Genomic DNA, 21,150 nt, shown 5'->3' with positions numbered 1-21,150 from the left:
ACGCCGTACGCCTGGATTCAAAATCCAGCGTCAATATCAGAAAAATTTTCAGCTATGGTTATCACTTGCTAATAGCTACATCTGTGAGGAATCGTGTAATGTTAAAACTTCTCTAACAAGTGGTGTCGCAATGCGGCACGCCGCTTGAACTCGACATAAAAAAGGAAGCCCTTTATCATTGAGCTTAACTTTTATCGGGCTGCACTATGTATATTAGAGAAGTGTCCCCTGTTCCTTAATGGCATGTTCATGGGAAATTTAGTAGTATTTGCTTTATTTTAAAATTGATATTGATTAGTTGCAAAGAGTTTTTTTTTGCAAAACCTAGCCTCAGAGATTGGGGGCCACCGAAGCGCTGTGGTTAGCATGTCCGCCTATGACACTGGGTTCAAATCCTGGCGAGAACATAAAAAAATTATCAGCGATGGGTTTTTCCTCCTAATGCTGGTGACATATGTGGCGTACATTTGGTGTGGCTGCCATGTAAAAACTTCTCCCCAAGGATGTGTGACATTGGTGCATGCCGTTCGGACTTCGGCTATAAAAATGAATTCCTTAATTTGAGCTTAAACTTGAATCGGACAGCACTCATTGATGTATAAGAAGTTTGCCCCTGTTCCTAAGCGGAATGTTCATGGGCAAATTTGCATTTATCAAGATGTCTTTGGAGTCTGGTTTACAATTCCCATCATTGATTCTTTATCGCCACACTTAGGAAATATTTGAATTTATAAATAATTTTTTAATATGTTTTTTAAATACTTCCGATAGTTCTTATCAGATAACGGTTTATTGGCACAGCGCCAGGGTTATGAAATTTCAAATCGTCATTGGGTACCAGTATTAGATTCAGTTGTTTGTTTTTACACCAAGTTATGCAATTGAAATGAAAAACAAATGTTGTTATTTTCGTTATTTGTTATTATTAATAATGATAGTCTTATCAAATTTCGGAATTGAAATCGAATTAGATCAACACATGTAAGAATGTTGACCTCTTATGTGTGGAGACTGTAGCTGCTCAATTTGCCATTATCATCAAGGGTGGTAGTGGCAGCCTTATATCCTACACGGCGGCCGTTGATGTCGTAGTTCTCGCTTTCGCCAGTGGACATTTCTTTGTAGTTCTTTACTTGACCGTCAGAGCCGAACTAGGGATGATTTCAATGATATAAATAGTTCTAACTTAAAGTGAAAGAATGTAAAATACCTCAGATTGACTTGACCACTTGGATGCCTTTTCCCAGGATTTGGTTTTGTAACCACTGCCAGCACCGCCAGCACCTACATTGAGAGCAGCAGCGCTACCGAAACCTCCTGCACCAGCGTTTAGACCAGCAGTGCTGCCGAAACCACCTGCACCAGCTGTAGTACCAAAACCAGCAGTGCCACCTGTGCCAAGAGCAGCAGTGCCACCAAAACCACCAATACTACCTCCCATCATACCACTCTCAAAATTTGAGTTGAATTGGCTACCACCAGTGCGTGTGCCACCGACATTCATTCCTTGCACTTGCATTTTAGCTAGACGTTCAGCTTCTGCCATATAGCTGCTCAATCCAGAGGAAGATGCGGTTGACGAACCTCCAAAGGAGCTGCCAAATTGAGATCCGAATTTGGAATTGAAATTGGATTCCGAGCCAAATGAAGAGCCGAATTTTGACTGAGAGCCGAAAGCCGATGAATCAGTCATAGCGGCGCTATTCATGCCTGCACCAAAGCCAGTCGAAGCTTGCTGACCGAAACCGGACTTGAACATGGAGTTAGATGACGCAGAGGTCAATGATCCAGAATCTTAAAAGGGGAAACCACAAATGTGCAATTAAATCTAAATAAGGGCATGAGATCAATTCAAGTCTTACTCATGGAGCCACTGGTTAATGAACCAAAACCAGAGTTCGAGTTTGTGGAGCTGGTAAGACCACCGCTTACAAGTGCCCCCAATTGGGAACCTGAGTTGGCAGATGACGATGATTGTTGGTGAAGGTACGATGAAGATGACGAGGGACTGGATACGATCATCTGGGGCTGTGACGAAGTCGAAGTAACTTTGCGGTATTTCATGTAAGACTCTTGTCCACCGGAGGGAGCTACAACCATTTGGACTGGTGTCTGCTGGACACGGCGTTCTTCATGGTGAATATATTTCTCCAAACCACCAGAAGGAGCAGTGTATTGAATAACTGGGGCTTGATTCTGGACACGGCGTTCTTCATGGTGGACGTATTTCTCCATGCCGCCAGAGGGAATTTGTAATGTAATGGGTTCGGGTTGCACACGGTGTTCTTCGAGGTGGAAAAGCTTTTCCGAACCTCCACTGGAGGGTGCCGTATATAAAACTTGGGGTTGTTGCTCTATATGACGCTCTTCATGGTGAATGTAGTTTTCGCCACCGGAAGAAGGAGCAAACTGGATGACTGGAGCAGAAGTTTGGACACGCTTCTCGGAGTGATGCACGTATTTTTCAGTACCTCCAGAGGATACAGGGTAGACCATCGGTGTAGCAGCACTGGTTACGCGGCGCTCCTCATGGTGATAGTATTTTTCCGAGCCACCCGAAGGAGCAGTGTAGGTAATGGGAGTGGCAACTTGATTTTCGGAGCGACGCTCTTCATGCAAATACGATTCATGGCCCCCAGAAGTACCGCCAACAATAGGAATCACAACGGATGATCCAGTATTTGATCCACTAGTGAAGGAAGATTCCGAACCAAAACCGGATGTAGAAGAGGCGGCTAGGTTGGCCGCCTGGCTAGCACCAAAGGTCGAACCGGCAGAAAATTTAGAACTGCTGTCAAAAGCAGAGCTTCCGGAAGATCCATAGCTAAGATCCATGATATAAATAGTTCTAACTTAAAGTGAAAGAATGTAAAATACCTCAGATTGACTTGACCACTTGGATGCCTTTTCCCAGGATTTGGTTTTGTAACCACTGCCAGCACCGCCAGCACCTACATTGAGAGCAGCAGCGCTACCGAAACCTCCTGCACCAGCGTTTAGACCAGCAGTGCTGCCGAAACCACCTGCACCAGCTGTAGTACCAAAACCAGCAGTGCCACCTGTGCCAAGAGCAGCAGTGCCACCAAAACCACCAATACTACCTCCCATCATACCACTCTCAAAATTTGAGTTGAATTGGCTACCACCAGTGCGTGTGCCACCGACATTCATTCCTTGCACTTGCATTTTAGCTAGACGTTCAGCTTCTGCCATATAGCTGCTCAATCCAGAGGAAGATGCGGTTGACGAACCTCCAAAGGAGCTGCCAAATTGAGATCCGAATTTGGAATTGAAATTGGATTCCGAGCCAAATGAAGAGCCGAATTTTGACTGAGAGCCGAAAGCCGATGAATCAGTCATAGCGGCGCTATTCATGCCTGCACCAAAGCCAGTCGAAGCTTGCTGACCGAAACCGGACTTGAACATGGAGTTAGATGACGCAGAGGTCAATGATCCAGAATCTTAAAAGGGGAAACCACAAATGTGCAATTAAATCTAAATAAGGGCATGAGATCAATTCAAGTCTTACTCATGGAGCCACTGGTTAATGAACCAAAACCAGAGTTCGAGTTTGTGGAGCTGGTAAGACCACCGCTTACAAGTGCCCCCAATTGGGAACCTGAGTTGGCAGATGACGATGATTGTTGGTGAAGGTACGATGAAGATGACGAGGGACTGGATACGATCATCTGGGGCTGTGACGAAGTCGAAGTAACTTTGCGGTATTTCATGTAAGACTCTTGTCCACCGGAGGGAGCTACAACCATTTGGACTGGTGTCTGCTGGACACGGCGTTCTTCATGGTGAATATATTTCTCCAAACCACCAGAAGGAGCAGTGTATTGAATAACTGGGGCTTGATTCTGGACACGGCGTTCTTCATGGTGGACGTATTTCTCCATGCCGCCAGAGGGAATTTGTAATGTAATGGGTTCGGGTTGCACACGGTGTTCTTCGAGGTGGAAAAGCTTTTCCGAACCTCCACTGGAGGGTGCCGTATATAAAACTTGGGGTTGTTGCTCTATATGACGCTCTTCATGGTGAATGTAGTTTTCGCCACCGGAAGAAGGAGCAAACTGGATGACTGGAGCAGAAGTTTGGACACGCTTCTCGGAGTGATGCACGTATTTTTCAGTACCTCCAGAGGATACAGGGTAGACCATCGGTGTAGCAGCACTGGTTACGCGGCGCTCCTCATGGTGATAGTATTTTTCCGAGCCACCCGAAGGAGCAGTGTAGGTAATGGGAGTGGCAACTTGATTTTCGGAGCGACGCTCTTCATGCAAATACGATTCATGGCCCCCAGAAGTACCGCCAACAATAGGAATCACAACGGATGATCCAGTATTTGATCCACTAGTGAAGGAAGATTCCGAACCAAAACCGGATGTAGAAGAGGCGGCTAGGTTGGCCGCCTGGCTAGCACCAAAGGTCGAACCGGCAGAAAATTTAGAACTGCTGTCAAAAGCAGAGCTTCCGGAAGATCCATAGCTAGAACTGCCCGAAGCACCGAAACCAGAATTTGAGCCATAAGCACTATTTGCGGCGAAACCAGAGTCGGCTCCAAAAGCAGCGTTGGCTCCATAAGCAGAGTTGGCACCAAATCCAGAATTGGCACCAAAAGCAGAGTTGGAGGAAGCACCGAAACCTGCGTTAGATGTTGAACTAAAAGCAGAATTGGAAGAAGAACCAAAACCAGAGTTGGCGGATGCGCCAAAGCCCGATGAGCCATAACCCGATGATCCAGACGACAAACCAACTGTACCAACACCGCCTACACCAGCGACATCGCCATAAGTTCCAACTTCTTCGAACGAGGCTTGCCTGCAATAAAATAATTTTAAAGGAAAAAATTCGAAACAAAACACTTGCACTATACTTACCCATCAAGAACATCGGCAACCTTACGTTTAGCCTCTTCAATGGTCTGATGGTGTTGACTAAAATGTCTTTTAAAAACATTAACATATATTTATATGGCAAACAAATGAGTCCTAGTAAATGTTTATTCAAGAAATGCGAATTTTTTGCATGAGAAACCATAGACTGCAGTAATGTTCAATATGGATGGCTTTATATATATTTGAAAGACGAACGGACATTTTGACCCAGTAAGTATACTACTATCCACTAATGTGGTATTTTAATAATTTTTTGTCGTCTTCCTTTCAGTAATAGCCTTGCCTTCTCACGATCCGGCTCTCCCAATAGGATTTATATCCACCACCGAAGGATGGTAGGTATAAAAACACACATCGAAAATTCCGACCCTATAAAGTATATATATTCTTGATCAGCGTAAAAATCGGAGACGATCTAGACATGTCCGTCCGTCTGTCTGTTGAAATCACGCTACAGTCTTTAAAAATAGAGATATTGAACAGAAACTTTGCATAGATTCTTTTTTTTTTTTTGTCCATAAGCAGGTTAAGTTCGAAGATAGACGATATATTGATATAGCCCCCACATAGACCGATCGGCCGATTTAGGATCTTAGGCCCATAAAAGCCACATTTATTATCCGATGCCACCGAAATTTAAGACAGTGAGTTGTGTTAGGCCCTTCGATATCCTTCTTCAATTTTGCTCAGATCGGTCCAGATTTGAATATAGCTGCCATATAGACCGATCTCTCGATTTAAGGTTTTGGGCCCATAAAAGGCGCATTTAATATCCGATTTCGCCGAAATTTGGGACTGTGAGTTATGTTAAGCTCTTCGACATTTTTCAGAAACATGGCCTAAATCGGTCCAGATTTGGATATAGCTGTCATATAGACCGATATCTCGATTTAAAGTCCTGGCCCCATAAAAGGCGCTTTTATAATCCGATTTGACACAGTGACTTATGTTGGGCTTTTCGACATCCGTGTCATATATGTTTCAGATCGGTTTATTTTTAGATATAGCTACTAAAAAGACCAATATTTTGTTATACACAATTGAACAATGACTTGTACTTATTAGTACTTGGTCCAAATCGGGACATATTTGGATATAGCTGCTATGAGTTTATAAATTTTTCCCCGGATTTAGACGCAAGGTGGTTTACCAAAGTATCCAAAGTTCGGCCTGGCCGATCTTACCGCCTTTTTACTTGTTTTTATTAACAATTTAGAGAAGGTACCTCATTTGGAATCATCTTTGGAAACCCCGTTATTGATGTGTGTTTTCTAATTGGCTACCTGTTGGGGATGTTTTTGTTACAGAAATCACATTTATAAGGGGTAATTTATATGCCCTCCACCCATCCAAGCGAAAGAGGGCAATAGAAGCGACTGTTTCCACACTTACCAACTCAGAGTTATTTGATTGTTCCAAAAGTAACACGGAATCATTCGACAACAGTACAGAAAGTCCTTGGTAGGATTACAATGCAATAATAGAGAAAAGGGAAGCATAACCCAACAGGCATGTCTGACTTACTTGGCATTATTGGAAGTCAAAACAAAACACTCCGTGCAAAATTTCAGCCATATCGGACAAAAATTGAGGCTTCTAGTGGCTCAAGAATTTAAATCGAAGTACCACTTTATATGGAAGTTATTCAATACCGTCCTTTGATGTTGGATTCAGAAAGATTCATAACATTTGTTAAAGCAGGAAAATGCAGTTTACAAGTTTTAGAATACACTTTCCAAAACTTAAACAAGTAAAACAGTGCTAAGTTCGGCCGCCATTTTAGGCAAACAAAGTAAAGGAAAGGATAAAAGAAAATAATTGCTATGCTATTGAAGCAATATAAAGTTATGGTCAGATTCGGATCATAATGGAATGAATGGTGGACACCATAGTAGAAGTCATTGTGTAAAATTTCAGCCAAATCGATTAGGAATTGTGCCCTTTGGGGCTCAAAAAGCAGTATTAGGCTATAGACCGATTCAGACCATATTTGACGCGTATGTTGAAGGTAATGTTGTACAAAATCTCACCCAAATCATATAATAATTGCGCCCTATAGAGGCTCAAGAAGTCAAGATCCCAGATCGGTTTATATGGTAGCTACATCAGGTTATGTTCCGATTACACCCATATTTAGCGCAGTTGTTGGAAGTTGTGACGGAACACGTCATGCAAAATTTCAGCCAAATCGGATAGGAATTGCGACTTCTAGTGACTCAAGAAGTCAAGATTCAAGATCGGTTTATATCGCAGCTATGTATATGAGGTTATGGACCGATTTGAACCATACTTAGCACAGTTGTTGGAAGTTGTGACGGAACACGTCATGCTAAATTTCAGCCAAATCGGATAGGAATTGCGCCCTCTAGAGGCTCAAGAACTCAAAACTCCAGATCGGTTTATATGACAGCTATATCCGGTTATGGAACGATATTGCCCATTAAGAATCCCAACTTACCTACGCCAATAAAAAGTATGTATGCAAAATTTCAAGCGGCTTGCTTTATTCCTTCGAAAGTTAGCGTGTTTTCGACAGACAGACGGACGGACGGACATGGCTAGATCGACTTAAAATGTCACGACGATTAAGAATATATATATATTCTCTATGGGATCTGAGATGAATATTTTGAGAAGTTACAAACAGAATGATGAAATAAGTATAGCCCTTTCCTATGATGGAGGGTATAAAAAACTTAAAAAACTAAAAAATAGGGCGAACGCTTTTCAAAATTTCTTTTCATGATCCATACATTTCCACCTACTTAGTACTTTAGTTTAGGATAACTTCAGATGGAGATTTTAATTTTCGTCATTAAACAAGGAAAAAAGCATTGCCAAAAAATATTGAATTTAAAACCCTATATAAATACACAAAACTACTTCACATATTGAAACCAAAATTCACATTTACAGTAATTGGCATGTTCGCTATCAAATTGATCCAAAAATTTACATTCCGAATATGCAGACTTTTGCCATACCCGAAATGTGTAGTTTATTTCTAAACTAATATTTATGGCTATACATAAATGTAAGATAGTATTCAATATGGGACACAGTTATCTGACCGAAAATATGGGTCTAACGTATTTAGACTAGCTGTAATAGATATCTAATTTCACCCGATTTTGAGTAATACTGCAAAAATTTTGTGATTTGTTTATCGATCCCAACGAAATTGGCACGAAAATTTCTGTTGAATTTCATTGAAATAGGTTCAGATTTAGATGTAGCTCCCTTATATATGGCGTTGTATCTAAGTAAGCTATATTTAAATCTGAACTGATTTCTATCATATTCACCAGTAATGGCCTCGATTATACTGCGTTCACTGAACCTGCTGCATTATCCTTACGTTGAACTTTTTCCCAGTCTACCAAACTTTTGAGGTGTATGCAAGTATTGATCTAATCACGCTCATGTAAAGCCAGGGGACTATCATTGGATTCAGGCCCCATTTCGACCTGTCTACATGATACACAACACCTGTGAGCCTTCTCGGTGCGCTCCTGAATGTGACACTTCCAATTCAGATTCGTATACAAGATCACTCGTAAGTAATTGACCTTTTCAGACATCGAAATCGTTCTATTGAGGAAAAATGGTGCGCCAAAGTGGTCCACCTTCTTCCTTGTGAACATGCAGATTTCAGTCTTCTCCGGGTTGACATTGAGACACCTAGGTCTGGCCCAGTCGTATGCCTACATAGCTGATTCGGATCCTTACCCTTTAGAAGTATTATAATATCGTCTGCATAGCAGACAGGTTCAAATACCCTTCTCAGTCAGCAATGGGTCATTTATGATGCTCTCCCATAGCAAACGTAATAAAATGTCCTCCCGTGGCATGACCTGTGCCACTTTCTACCTCATATTTAAGTCATGGGACCAGCAATTTATCGACCTGTTCCTTAGCATACAGTTTATATGTCTCTGAGGACCCGGTCAACCCGATACTGGTCTAAGGATTGGATCAGTGTGTCGGTCCCCACATTGTTAAAAGCCCCCTCGATGTCAATGCATACCGCCAGGGTGTACGTTTTGGCATCGAAGGGTTCTCCTTTTTTATGCACAAACTCGTGCTGGGCAGTCTGCACCGACCTTCCCTTAACATAGGCATGCTGTTTGTATTTGAGCATTCCTCCTGATGTTCTACTTTTTATCATGGTATCCACAATATGTTCTATAGTTTTGAGTAGAAAGGATGTAAGGCTTTAGGTCTGTAGGCCTTTGGTGTCGCATAACTTGCCTTGCCGGTCTTGCGTATAAATACCATCCTAACCTCTTGCTAGGCTTTCGGAGTATATGCAAGTCCTAGGCATGCAGTAAAAATAGAGGCCAGTAGTAACGCCGGAAATATGTCATCAGGTCCGAGTGACTTAAATGGTTTGAAGCTCCTCAGGGCTTCCCTTACATTTAATTTTTCTACTAAAGATTTAAATAAATATTTTAAAAACACCACTATTTAAAATTTTTCCATAAAAGTTTAAACTAATATGAAATTTTTATTAAAAATGTGTATGAAAACTTCAAAAATGTTTACTCTATTATCCGGTATGTATGTTGCCAAGCGTACCTTATAATGAGGTCCGACTGTAACACTGAATCAAAAATGTTACAGTGACTGAATCAAAAATGTTAAAACCATTTTGTACGTAAGGTTACTTTTTGTCGCATCATCTAATCTTAAATAAAAACTTATTCAAATATAATACAGGGAAACGATGTGGCATAAAAGTCATCACCCTATTGTACACCCACTCAGCTGGCCAAAAAACACACATATTATTTATCGTTTCTTAATAGGAATTACAGTCAAATTTTTCAAGTGAAATAAAACTTTCCCATCTTTGCAGCACAACAAAATCAAGTAAGTCCGAAACTAGATTTTAATGATGATGACAATAAGGATAACTCAACGATATCAGCCAATAAACAAGGACGATCTGAAGATCGTAACAGCGAAAGAAACAAAGAGGATGACACTGATAAAAACTCCGGAAAATCTGGACCTAAAATCCATGGGGTCAGAGTAACTGTGGATACCGGCGATGGACAGACATCTAAAGGTTAGTTTTGTACGAAAAGGAAACTAGTACATATTATCAACAAACCAATTTCCAATTTTTTTCAAGAATCAAAAGAGAGTGTCGAAATCACCGATTTGGGTAAAAATAAGAAACGCGTTGGCATTCATACGGACATAACCTTCGAAATCACGGCCGGAGGAGATGCCCATGATAACAAAACCAGCAGAGAGCATGATGTCGATGAGAAAGGTTGGTTTGCCTTCGACATTGCGACCCTTTATACATTACTTTATTTTTAGAAGATGCCAGCGTACCTATTTTCAAAGGTAGAGGAGGATCCGGTTCTCATAAGAATCGAAAACCTCTAGACCCCAAATCACAGTGGAACCCCAATTTTTCAGCAGAGCGCAGAAGTTATGATCATTCCGGGCGTGGCCATTATCCCGATTACCAAGAATATTATCCTAGTAACATACCAGTTTATATGGGTTCGGGAGGGAGTGGTCATGGAGGTGGCGGTTCCGTTTATCGCACACCTGATGGCTGGAACAGCTATATACCTCGATCTAATTATTGGACAACCGAACGCGCATATTCTAATGCCTACAAACCTAACGATGTTTCCGGATACCGTGTAAGTCCAAGTTGGAAGCCTTGTTATTGTATAACAAACGACAATGAATACCGAAGGCGTCGTGACAACAGACAACACCAGCAACACCACCATGATCAGCATGATCAAAACGAAGGTGTTGTAAAGCCCACAAGTTCGTTAATTGAGATTATTGATGGAAAATTGGAGAAAAGGTTGTTCAGCAAATAACTGCATTTTGCATATATTTTTATATGTTTTTGTTTCAAATAACCGAAAAAAAACCGGTAACATTGTTAATTGGAAAAGAATAAAATTGATTTCAAGGAAAAATATATGCCACTTGTTGTTGGGGTTATTTGTTGCAGTGGAATATAATATGTTGCATAGTGGGATAAAATAAAAAAAAAAAAAAAACATTCCGTTTGAGAACGGCAAACTTGGAAATTAAATGGTTAGAGGTTAGACCCTAGGTAATCCGGGCATGGTTTATTAGAGAGATTTGGGTACAATGACTTTGCCGCATAGTGTCCACATCCGACTATCCAGTTAAAAGTTATGCTGTATGGAAGTCAAAAAATGTGAAAACAATAAAAATGCATTAAGTTCAGTCAAGCCTTTTACACACACCACCTCGGATATATGTATGTATATGTTAGTCACATTTCGTCATAAACCCAAACAGCTTTGTAGAATTATGTAGCTTTTCTTGCATAAATGCAAGTATTTTGGTTTTGTTACAAAACTGTTTAAAGTTTGCAAAAATAATTGAAAACTTTACTTGTGTCATTGCTTACCGGATATTTATAAAATTTGTTTATTTAGCTGGCAATAGCAAATTTTAGTTTTCATAAGATGAGGCGTACTTAACATATTTTCAAAGAAAATCCTCGAAAATAAATTGCTTACTATTACATACGTCGAACCACCAGCAAACGTTGTTGATATCATTGAACAAATGTGAAAAATATATAGAATTAACTATGCGTTTTCAAATTTTGCTAGCGACAAAATCGTTGTTTAGATTATGTGGGAAAATTTGTATAACATCGAATCGTCAAGCAGAGGATATGTTTTAGTAGATCGCAGTATGGCAGCTTCTCTGCCACTTACAACATCTCACCCCTTAAAAAAGGCGTTCACTGTTCGCTCGAATAAGTATTGTGTTATAGGTCCGTACCTGCGGTTCCTCTCGTGCTACACAGGAATGCTGTCTCAATAACACATGTCATAAGTAGGGTACAACTATCCTGGCTCACGACGGTCTAAGCCCAGCTCACGTTTAATTGAATGGTTGAACAATCCGACATCGAAGGATCAAAAAGCGTCGTCGCTATGGACGCTTGGCAGCCACAAGCAAGTTATCCTTGTGGTAACTTTTCTGAAATCTCTTGTTAAAAACTTCTTGAACCAAAAAGATCGATAAGCCTAGTTTTTGCTGTCCCTGTGTGTACTGAATACCGACATCGAGTCGGAATTAGCCCTTTTGCTCTATGTGTGGTTTCCATTGAATTGGATTACACCTGAGTATTAAGAGTTATACACTCCTAATAAGTACTCGGAAAAAAATGGTCAACCTTGCAACAGTCGTCTTGTATTCAAGGGCCATACTGAAATTCCTCACCGCCTCGCTAATCCTTATCGGGCCTAAATTTCTAATGTCTGCATGCACGGGCATTCAGTCAATACATGCATCCAGTCCTCAGGTCTCCCACAGTCGAAGAAATCAGTCGCGGACAAGTTCCTCTGATGCAAAAATGCATTAAAGGAGCCATGTCTCGTCAGTGTGAAACCCAGACTTAGAACGAAGCCAAAGTACGGACGGTCACGTACAAATGTCTCGTCACGAATAAATTCGTTAGTCTTCCGACCATTCTCACTGTTCGTACGTCTAGTTTTTCACCTGTCATTAAGACCCTCCAAAAGAAAAGACTTGAGCCGCCTAATATCCCCATTTGCCACCTCAAAAGCAGTGAGCCAATCCTAACGCACTAAGCAAATTAACTTTCTCACACTACAGAACAAATATACCAAGTAACCCATTCTCTTTGAAACAGTCACTACCAGATATTTTACGAGCACTCCGTTTCTGATGCTAGCTCCGCCAGATCGAAACGTGAGTGAACGATTCCGCGATAATATGCCCTTCAGCAGCATTGTCACGGTTTTGTCCTCCGCGACGTCAACACGATCGCTTTATTCCCGCACAATGCCCATGGCCAGCTCAACGCGAGTTTCCAGCGCAAGTGTGGAATCTCCTTCAACCTGGAAGAGCAGGTCATCCGCATACGCACTGATTTAAGGACTCAGCGAGACGTCCCAACAGAGGATCCATCAAAACGTTCCACATATATGGAGCACAGATGGACACCTGAGGCCAGCCACGCTGAATATCCTTCCAACGGTATAGCAACAACAACCACGCAAACTCTTCTATCACAGAAGTAAATACACCAGAAAGAAAGTTTCAGACAACCTATTTCGCCCAAACTCGTAAATACACTACGCCATGAAAGCTAATCAAACGCGTCTTTGAAATCGACAACTATGCCAAGGCCATATTCGGCGCTGGTCTTTCTCACACATGGATCCAGGCATCCACAGTGCTCTGTTCGTCCCGAAAGCCGAACTGGTACGGAGATGTACCCTCCTCGTACCTAAATCTCTAAATCTTGGCATTATTATCATCTCTAATCTTGGCACCATTATCATCATCCAAGCACGGGAAGGAGACTGATGCCCCGATACGATCTTGGATTGCTCCTCATACGATCGGGCGATTTCAGAAGGACCATGATTCCGACACATTTCCACGAACGAGGAAATGTTATGGCCTACTTCGACACATCGTGCGAGGACCAAATCGACCTGATGGCTGGAACAGCTATATACCTCGATCTAATTATTGGACAACCGAACGCGCATATTCTAATGCCTACAAACCTAACGATGTTTCCGGATACCGTGTAAGTCCAAGTTGGAAGCCTTGTTATTGTATAACAAACGACAATGAATACCGAAGGCGTCGTGACAACAGACAACACCAGCAACACCACCATGATCAGCATGATCAAAACGAAGGTGTTGTAAAGCCCACAAGTTCGTTAATTGAGATTATTGATGGAAAATTGGAGAAAAGGTTGTTCAGCAAATAACTGCATTTTGCATATATTTTTATATGTTTTTGTTTCAAATAACCGAAAAAAAACCGGTAACATTGTTAATTGGAAAAGAATAAAATTGATTTCAAGGAAAAATATATGCCACTTGTTGTTGGGGTTATTTGTTGCAGTGGAATATAATATGTTGCATAGTGGGATATAAATAAAAAAAAAAAAAAAACTAGTAAAAAATATTCCGTTTGAGAACGGCAAACTTGGAAATTAAATGGTTAGAGGTTAGACCCTAGGTAATCCGGGCATGGTTTATTAGAGAGATTTGGGTACAATGACTTTGCCGCATAGTGTCCACATCCGACTATCCAGTTAAAAGTTATGCTGTATGGAAGTCAAAAAATGTGAAAACAATAAAAATGCATTAAGTTCAGTCAAGCCTTTTACACACACCACCTCGGATATATGTATGTATATGTTAGTCACATTTCGTCATAAACCCAAACAGCTTTGTAGAATTATGTAGCTTTTCTTGCATAAATGCAAGTATTTTGGTTTTGTTACAAAACTGTTTAAAGGTTGCAAAATTAATTGAAAACTTTACTTGTGTCGTTGCTTACCGGAAATTTATAAAATTTGTTTAATTAGCTGGCAATAGCAAATTTTAGTTTTCATAAGATGAGGCGTACTTAACATCTTTTCCAAGAAAATCCTCGAAAATAAATTGCTTACTATTACATACGTCCAACCACCAGCAAACGTTGTTGATATCATCGAACAAATGTGAAAAATATATAGAATTAACTATGAGTTTTCAAATTTTGCTAGCGACAAAATCGTTGTTTAGATTATGTGGGAAAATTTGTATAACATCGAATCGTCAAGCAGAGGATTTGTTTTAGTAGATCGCAGTATGGCAGCTTCTCTGCCACTTACAACATCTCACCCCTTAAAAAAGGCGTTCACTGTTCGCTCGTATTGTGTTATAGGTCCGTACCTGCGGTTCCTCTCGTGCTACACAGGAATGCTGTCTCAATAACACATGTCATAAGTAGGGTACAACTCACGTTTAATTGAGTGGTTGAACAATCCGACATCGAAGGATCAAAAAGCGTCGTCGCTATGGACGCTTGGCAGCCACAAGCAAGTTATCCTTGTGGTAACTTTTCTGAAATCTCTTGTTAAAAACTTCTTGAACCAAAAAGATCGATAAGCCTAGTTTTTGCTGTCCCTGTGTGTACTGAATACCGACATCGAGTCGGAATTAACCCTTTTGCTCTATGTGTGGTTTCCATTGAATTGGATTATACCTGAGTATTAAGAGTTATACACTCCTAATAAGTACTCGGAATAAAATGGTCAACCTAGCAACAGTCGTTTTGTATTAAAGGGCCATACTGAAATTCCTCACCGCCTCGCTAATCCTTATCGGGCCTAAATTTCTAATGTCTGCATGCACGGGCATTCAGTCAATACATGCCTCCAGTCCTCAGGTCTCCCACAGTCGAAGAAATCAGTCGCGGACAAGTTCCTCTGATGCAAAAATGCATTAAAGGAGCCATGTCTCGTCAGTGTGAAACCCAGACTTAGACCGAAGCCAAAGTACGGGCGGTCACGTACAAATGTCTCGTCACGAATAAATTCGTTAGTCTTCCGACCATTCTCACTGTTCGTACGTCTAGTTTTTCACCTGTCATCAAGGCCCTCCAAAAGAAGAGACTTGAGCCGCCTAATATCCCCATTTGCCACCTCAAACGCAGTGAGCCAATCCTAGCGCACTAATGAAATTACCTTTCTCACACTATACAGAACAAAGTAACCCATTCTCTTTGAAACAGTCACTACCAGATATTTTACGAGCACTACGTTTCTGATGCTAGCTCCGCCAGATCGAAACGTGAGTGAACGATTCCGCGATAATATGCCCTTCAGCAGCATTGTCACGGTTTTTTCCTCCGCGACGTCAACACGATCGCTTTATTCCCGCACAATGCCCATGGCCAGCTCAACGCAAGTTTCCAGCGCAAGTGAGGAATCTCCTTCAACCTGGAAGAGCAGCTCATCCGCATACGCACTGATTTAAGGACTCAGCGAGACGTCCCAACAGAGGATCCATCAACGCCGAGGATCATCAAGCCACGCTGAATATCCTTCCAACGGTATAGCTAGCACCAACCACGCAAACTCTTCTATCACAGAAGTAAATACACCAGAAAGAACGTTTCAGACAACCTAAACGCGTCTTTGAAATCGACAACTATGCCAAGGCCATATTCGGCGCTCGACTTTCTCACACATGGATCCAGGCATCCACAGTGCTCTGTTCGTCCCGAAAGCCGAACTGGTACGGAGATGTACCCTCCTCGTACCTAAATCTCTAAATCTTGGCGCTATTATCATCTCTAATCTTGGCACCATTATCATCATCCAAGCACGAGAAGGAGACTGATGCCCCGATACGATCTTGGATTGCTCCTCATACGATCGGGCGATTTCAGAAGGACCATGATTCCGACACATTTCCACGTACGAGGAAATGTTATGGCCTACTTCGACACATCGTGCGAGGACCAAATCGACATGAACAGGCATAGCCTTCCAGATGTTTTTATACATCTGTCTACTCATACCATCAATGCCAGGTGACCTCCCGCTTCTAAGCCGGCAGACACTATGCCCGATACGATCTTGGATTGCTCCTCATACGATCGGGAGATTTCAGAAGGACCATGATTCCGACACATTTCCACGTACGAGGAAATGTTATGGCCTACTTCGACACATCGTGCGAGGACCAAATCGACATGAACAGGCATAGCCTTCCAGATGTTTTTATACATCTGTCTACTCATACCATCAATGCCAGGTGACCTCCCGCTTCTAAGCCGGCAGACACTATTTGACCCTTTCCAAACTTGGAGTGGGCGTGATCACCTCCACACTGGAAGCCTGCTCCTTCTCATCCGCAATGGAAAAGAACGTTCCCATTGACACACTAGCACACTCGTTCCAAGAAGTCAACACATTGTCCCTAGCTCTAAAACCACCCAGATCACTCTGACTAGAACCTTGCTGTCCTCCGCGCCGGCACACGAGGCATATCTTACCCCATTGATAATCTCTGTTGTTCTGTACGAATCCCCTAAAGTTAACTTTCATGCTCCTAATCAACGTCCTCAAATTGCTAAGGTAGTTGTTTCGGGGTGAGACAAGATCTGGCTCTTTGGAATCGCATCCTCAGACGTCTGGCGTTCCGCCGACAGATAACCACCGTACATTCAATGTCGCTGTCATCTAGAATTATCGCAGAGTCACCTCCGCTGTCCGTAAAGACTCGCATTTCTCCCGGCAATCCTACAACACAACCATCCACTGCATACGGTTCCTATACTAAGATGATCCAACTTCTGCGTCACCGCTCTGGACCTCTGGCAATTATTTTTATAAAATTTAATCCCCATGATGCGTCCATTATATGCCTGCATAAAACGGACAGGCCGCGGAGATCATCATGCGATCCGCTGGCAACCCCTTGAACACGCAGTTCCTACAACGATGTACACCCAATCCCCAACGCCGACAAACATTAGCCTTTACCCGGCAATCCCGAACCCTATGCCCTCACCTCACACAACTTATCGTCACCCGTGGAGTACACTCCAGGATGACGTTGACAGCATCGCCCTCAGACTTCCACGGTGCACTGGCCAAACGGACAGATCTGCGGAAGAACTCCTCATTTATCGCCTCCTTCATATTCAGGGATTACAGCACTGACATAAACTCATCAGGAGTTATGGTAGCAAGTACTCCACGGCAACTACTTACGGTCCAAGCTTGACGCGAACCTCCACCTCTAACCCGACTTCAGCGAACTTCTCGTTTTCCTTTTTTCGGTCCCTCTCAGCAACCAAGGGTGTGCGGACGTCTCCACCGGCTTCGCAGAAGGGATGGCAGCGACAACAACGGTGGCATCGGAGGCAACAAACGTGCCGGTGACGTGCTTCTTCACACCAGCAGCTGACAAGTGCATTCGATGTGTACCGTCACCCTCTCTGACGAGCTTCCAAGGTAAGGAGCTGCTGCACAAAGTTGTCCCTATTTATTCGGTCCGCATGTGTTGCTGGGTAAGCTTGCAGAATGTGGCATACTGTCTCTTGCCTTCTGCATCCCTCCGTCCGGCAACTCCTCATATTGGGGGATTGGAAGGTATTCCCTTGCCCTGCAAGGAGCAATTTGTTCCGGAACTGAATCGACTTTATATAGTCTTCGCCAGTCTAAAATGGGGGTGGCTCGTATATCCACCTACTAGAAACCCTGTGTCCCGTGACCTTAAGCCTCCACAGCCCGAAATATCGTATCTTACTTCTTCACCCTCTCCGCGATTATACCTGGGATCCTCTTGCCAGGAATGGAATAGATCCCTGAGAGTAAGGTTTAAAATGCAGCACGCTCCGTGTAAAGACGCTAATTTTCCGATCCGCCTCCTTTAGTACCTTCCTCGTTACCATCGGTTGTTGTAGGCACTCGGTGTACCTTGGAAGGAGAAAATCCCTTAGGAGGCGCAGTTTACAGGTTGACTTTAGAGAGGGCCGCTTAAATCTCTGCAGGTGCGTGAATAGGAAATGCGACGGGCAGGTGTTCTCACCGAACGGGGTTAATTCTGCGGCCAGATATCTTTTCGCTTGGCCAACGTCCACCTCATATACGGTGGACTCGCCGCATTTGATGTGACCCCCGGCTACCATAATTTTTATACCCTCCACCATAAGATGGGGGGTATACTAATTTCGTCATTCTGATTGTAACTACTCGAAATATTCGTCTGAGACCGCATAAAGTATATATATTCTTGATCTTCGTGAAATTTTATGTCGATCCAGCCATGTCCGTCCGTCTGTCCGTCCGTCCGTCCGTCTGTCTGTCGAAAGCACGCTAACTTCCGAAGGAGTAAAGCTAGCCGCTTGAAATTTTGCACAAATACTTCTTATTATTGTAGGTCGGTTGGTATTGTAAATGGGCCATATCGGTCCATGTTTTGATATAGCTGCCATATAAACCGATCTTGGGTCTTGACTTCTTGAGCCTCTAGAGTGCGCAATTCTTATCCGATTGGGATGAAATTTTGCACGACGTGTTTTGTTATTATATCCAACAACTGCGCCAAGTATGGTTCAAATCGGTTCATAACCTGATATAGCTGCCATATAAACCGATCTTGGGTCTTGACTTCTTGAGCCTCTAGAGTGCGCAATTCTTATCCGATTGGAATGAAATTTTGCACGACGTGTTTTGTTATAATGTCCAACAACTGTGCCAAGTATGGTTTAAATCGGTTCATAACCTTATATAGCTGTCATATAAACCGATCTGGAGTCTTGACTTCTTGAGCCTCTAGAGGTCGCAATTATTATCCGATTTGCCTGAAATTTTGTACGACGGATTCTCTCATGACCATTAACATACGTGTTTATTACGGTCTGAATCGGTATATAGCCCGATACAGCTCCCATATAAATCGATCTCTCTATTTTACTTCTTGAGCCCACAAAGGGCGCAACTCTTATTCGAATTGGCTGACATTTTACACAGGTCTCCAACATATAATTTAATTGTGGTCCAAACCGGACCATATCTTGATATCGCTCTAATAGCAGAGCAAATCTTTTCTTATATCCTTTTTTTGCCTAAGAAGAGGTGCCGGGAAAAGAACTCGACAAATGCGATCCATGGTGGAGGGTATATAAGATTCGGCCCGGCCGAACTTAGCACGCTTTTACTTGTTTTTCTTACTAGTCACCATGACAAGGCTAATGACATGGTTCTTAGCCGGATTTATAGAAATTGCCCCCTCCCCAACGAATCGCCGTACCACCTTCACCATCCTCAGAGTAATCCGCGGACAGGAGTATGTCGTCGGCGAAGAAAAAACCTTAAGGTTAGCTAGTGATATGGGTTCCCCTTGTTTCATACCCCTGCAATATTATTGCGCCTCTCAAATTTTGCTCCATGCAGCGAATCAACCGGCCATCCACATTGGCTCTGAGAAGCGCTCGCCTTATACTCTCGTGGGACAAATAGTAAAGGCAAATCGACTGAAACAGCCCTTCACATCCTAGTCGGCTACATAGAGGGTTCTCGCGCCGTCAAGGAGTATACAATGGTAGCATTTCCTTATATTGAAGGTGCTTCCATTAAAGTAGAACCGACGTCAATCATGAAGGAGTTTGGAGTTCCTAGGATCAACTCTACCGTAAGAAAGTTTTTTGATTACTTACTTACCAAAAATGCATTAACAATGTATTATTTTCTCTGGAAGAATAAGGCGTAAAAGTGGTGGCGTATGCTGATGACGTGGCAATTGCGGTTAGGGGAAAGTTTCCCAGGACTTTAAGAGTTACACTTCGGGAAGCTTTACGTGCAACAGCAAAGTGGGCTACCGAAAGTGGTCTAGGTATAAATCCGTGCAAGACAGAAGTAGTTCTTTCAGCAGGTGATACAAGCTGCCAACAGCGGAACCTGTCTTCTTGGGTGGAGAGAATGTTCCATTTACAGAAAGCGCAAAATACATGGGTGTTTTGCTGGACAGAAAATTGAACTTCAAATCCAACATTCTCTTGCAATCCAACATTCCTGCAATAGAGCCATTGGCAAAAGTTGGGGGTGTAGACCGCGTGTCATGCATTGGGTATATACTACAGTTGTTAGATCTATAATGCTATTTGGTGTTGTGGTCTGGTGGACGGCGCTTCAAAAATCCACCTACTGCTCAGTACTTAAACGAATCCAAAGGATGGCTAGCCAAATTGCAGCGACCACTGCCGTGAGGCTAACTGAGCTTTCTTTTTGGTCATGTCGCGACTACGACACTGTATTATCCTTGATACAATATCCGATGCTCCAGATAGTGTGGATTATACCCTACCTGAGCCGCTTTTTGATAAAAAGTACTGTACCATTATATACAATATTATAATAGAAGTTACATAGACTTCTATACGGATGGGCTCAAACTAAACGACCAGGTGGGCTTTGGGGTGTACTCTAAAGATATACAACTGGTCATATCGAAAAGGTTACCCGACCAATGCAGAGTGTATTAAGCTGAGATCCATGCAATTAAGGAAGTGGTGGAATGGCTAGGATATAATGTCATTCCGACGATTGGCATCAAAATCTTCTCAGACAGCCAGGCAGCCATTAAATCCCTGGAGAACATATTTCTGAATACAAAAACCGCCCTCGACTGTGAAAGATCTCTCAGCGAGATGGCTGAACAGTTCAAAATTCACCTGTTCTGGGTGCCGGGCCACAGAGATATGCCAGAGAATTGTAAAGTGGATGAGCTTGCGAGACTAGGAACTACCCAACACATTCCAGGGATACTGGAATCTGTGGATATGCTTCTAGCAACATCTAAGCTAAGTTTTCAGGACCAGGCCCGAAGGACAACGAATGATACATGGTCACAAAAAAGGGGGCTGTGAGCATTCAAAACTATGTGGCCTAATT

General features: G+C 42.5%; 4 protein-coding genes across 4 annotated transcripts; 1 reads left to right on the top strand and 3 right to left on the bottom strand.

Annotated features, from left to right (window-relative positions):
* Positions 1-900: 900 nt before the first annotated feature.
* Positions 901-2,835, bottom strand: LOC131996101 (hornerin-like). The gene is made up of 3 exons (XM_059365551.1): positions 1,863-2,835; positions 1,211-1,794; positions 901-1,151 (listed from the first exon to the last, which is right to left on the bottom strand). The coding sequence occupies exons 1-3, from the start codon at positions 2,833-2,835 to the stop codon at positions 999-1,001; spliced, it is 1,710 nt and encodes a 569-aa protein (XP_059221534.1). The 3' UTR covers positions 901-998.
* Positions 2,836-2,853: 18 nt separating this feature from the next.
* Positions 2,854-5,097, bottom strand: LOC131996342 (uncharacterized transmembrane protein DDB_G0289901-like). The gene is made up of 3 exons (XM_059365941.1): positions 4,884-5,097; positions 3,530-4,824; positions 2,854-3,461 (listed from the first exon to the last, which is right to left on the bottom strand). Exons 2-3 carry the CDS (start codon positions 4,161-4,163, stop codon positions 2,854-2,856), a joined length of 1,242 nt encoding a protein of 413 aa, XP_059221924.1. The 5' UTR covers positions 4,164-4,824; positions 4,884-5,097.
* Positions 4,181-9,069, bottom strand: LOC131996100 (uncharacterized). Its single transcript, XM_059365550.1, has 4 exons — positions 8,981-9,069; positions 4,884-4,949; positions 4,291-4,824; positions 4,181-4,190 (listed from the first exon to the last, which is right to left on the bottom strand). Exons 1-4 carry the CDS (start codon positions 9,067-9,069, stop codon positions 4,181-4,183), a joined length of 699 nt encoding a protein of 232 aa, XP_059221533.1.
* A 683-nt stretch (positions 9,070-9,752) lies between these two features.
* Positions 9,753-10,860, top strand: LOC131996343 (uncharacterized; the record flags this gene model as incomplete). Its single annotated transcript, XM_059365942.1, has 3 exons — positions 9,753-9,972; positions 10,039-10,182; positions 10,233-10,860. Coding segments are annotated over 3 exons (888 nt in total), but the record flags the coding sequence as incomplete, so codon positions are not given.
* Between the last annotated feature and the right edge of the window lie 10,290 nt (positions 10,861-21,150).

This window comes from Stomoxys calcitrans, chromosome 3, assembly GCF_963082655.1.
Source record: "Stomoxys calcitrans chromosome 3, idStoCalc2.1, whole genome shotgun sequence".
Classification (NCBI taxonomy): Eukaryota; Metazoa; Arthropoda; class Insecta; order Diptera; family Muscidae; genus Stomoxys; species Stomoxys calcitrans.
The sequence above is the reverse complement of the archived record's forward strand: the minus strand, read 5'-3'. Positions and strand labels throughout refer to the sequence as shown.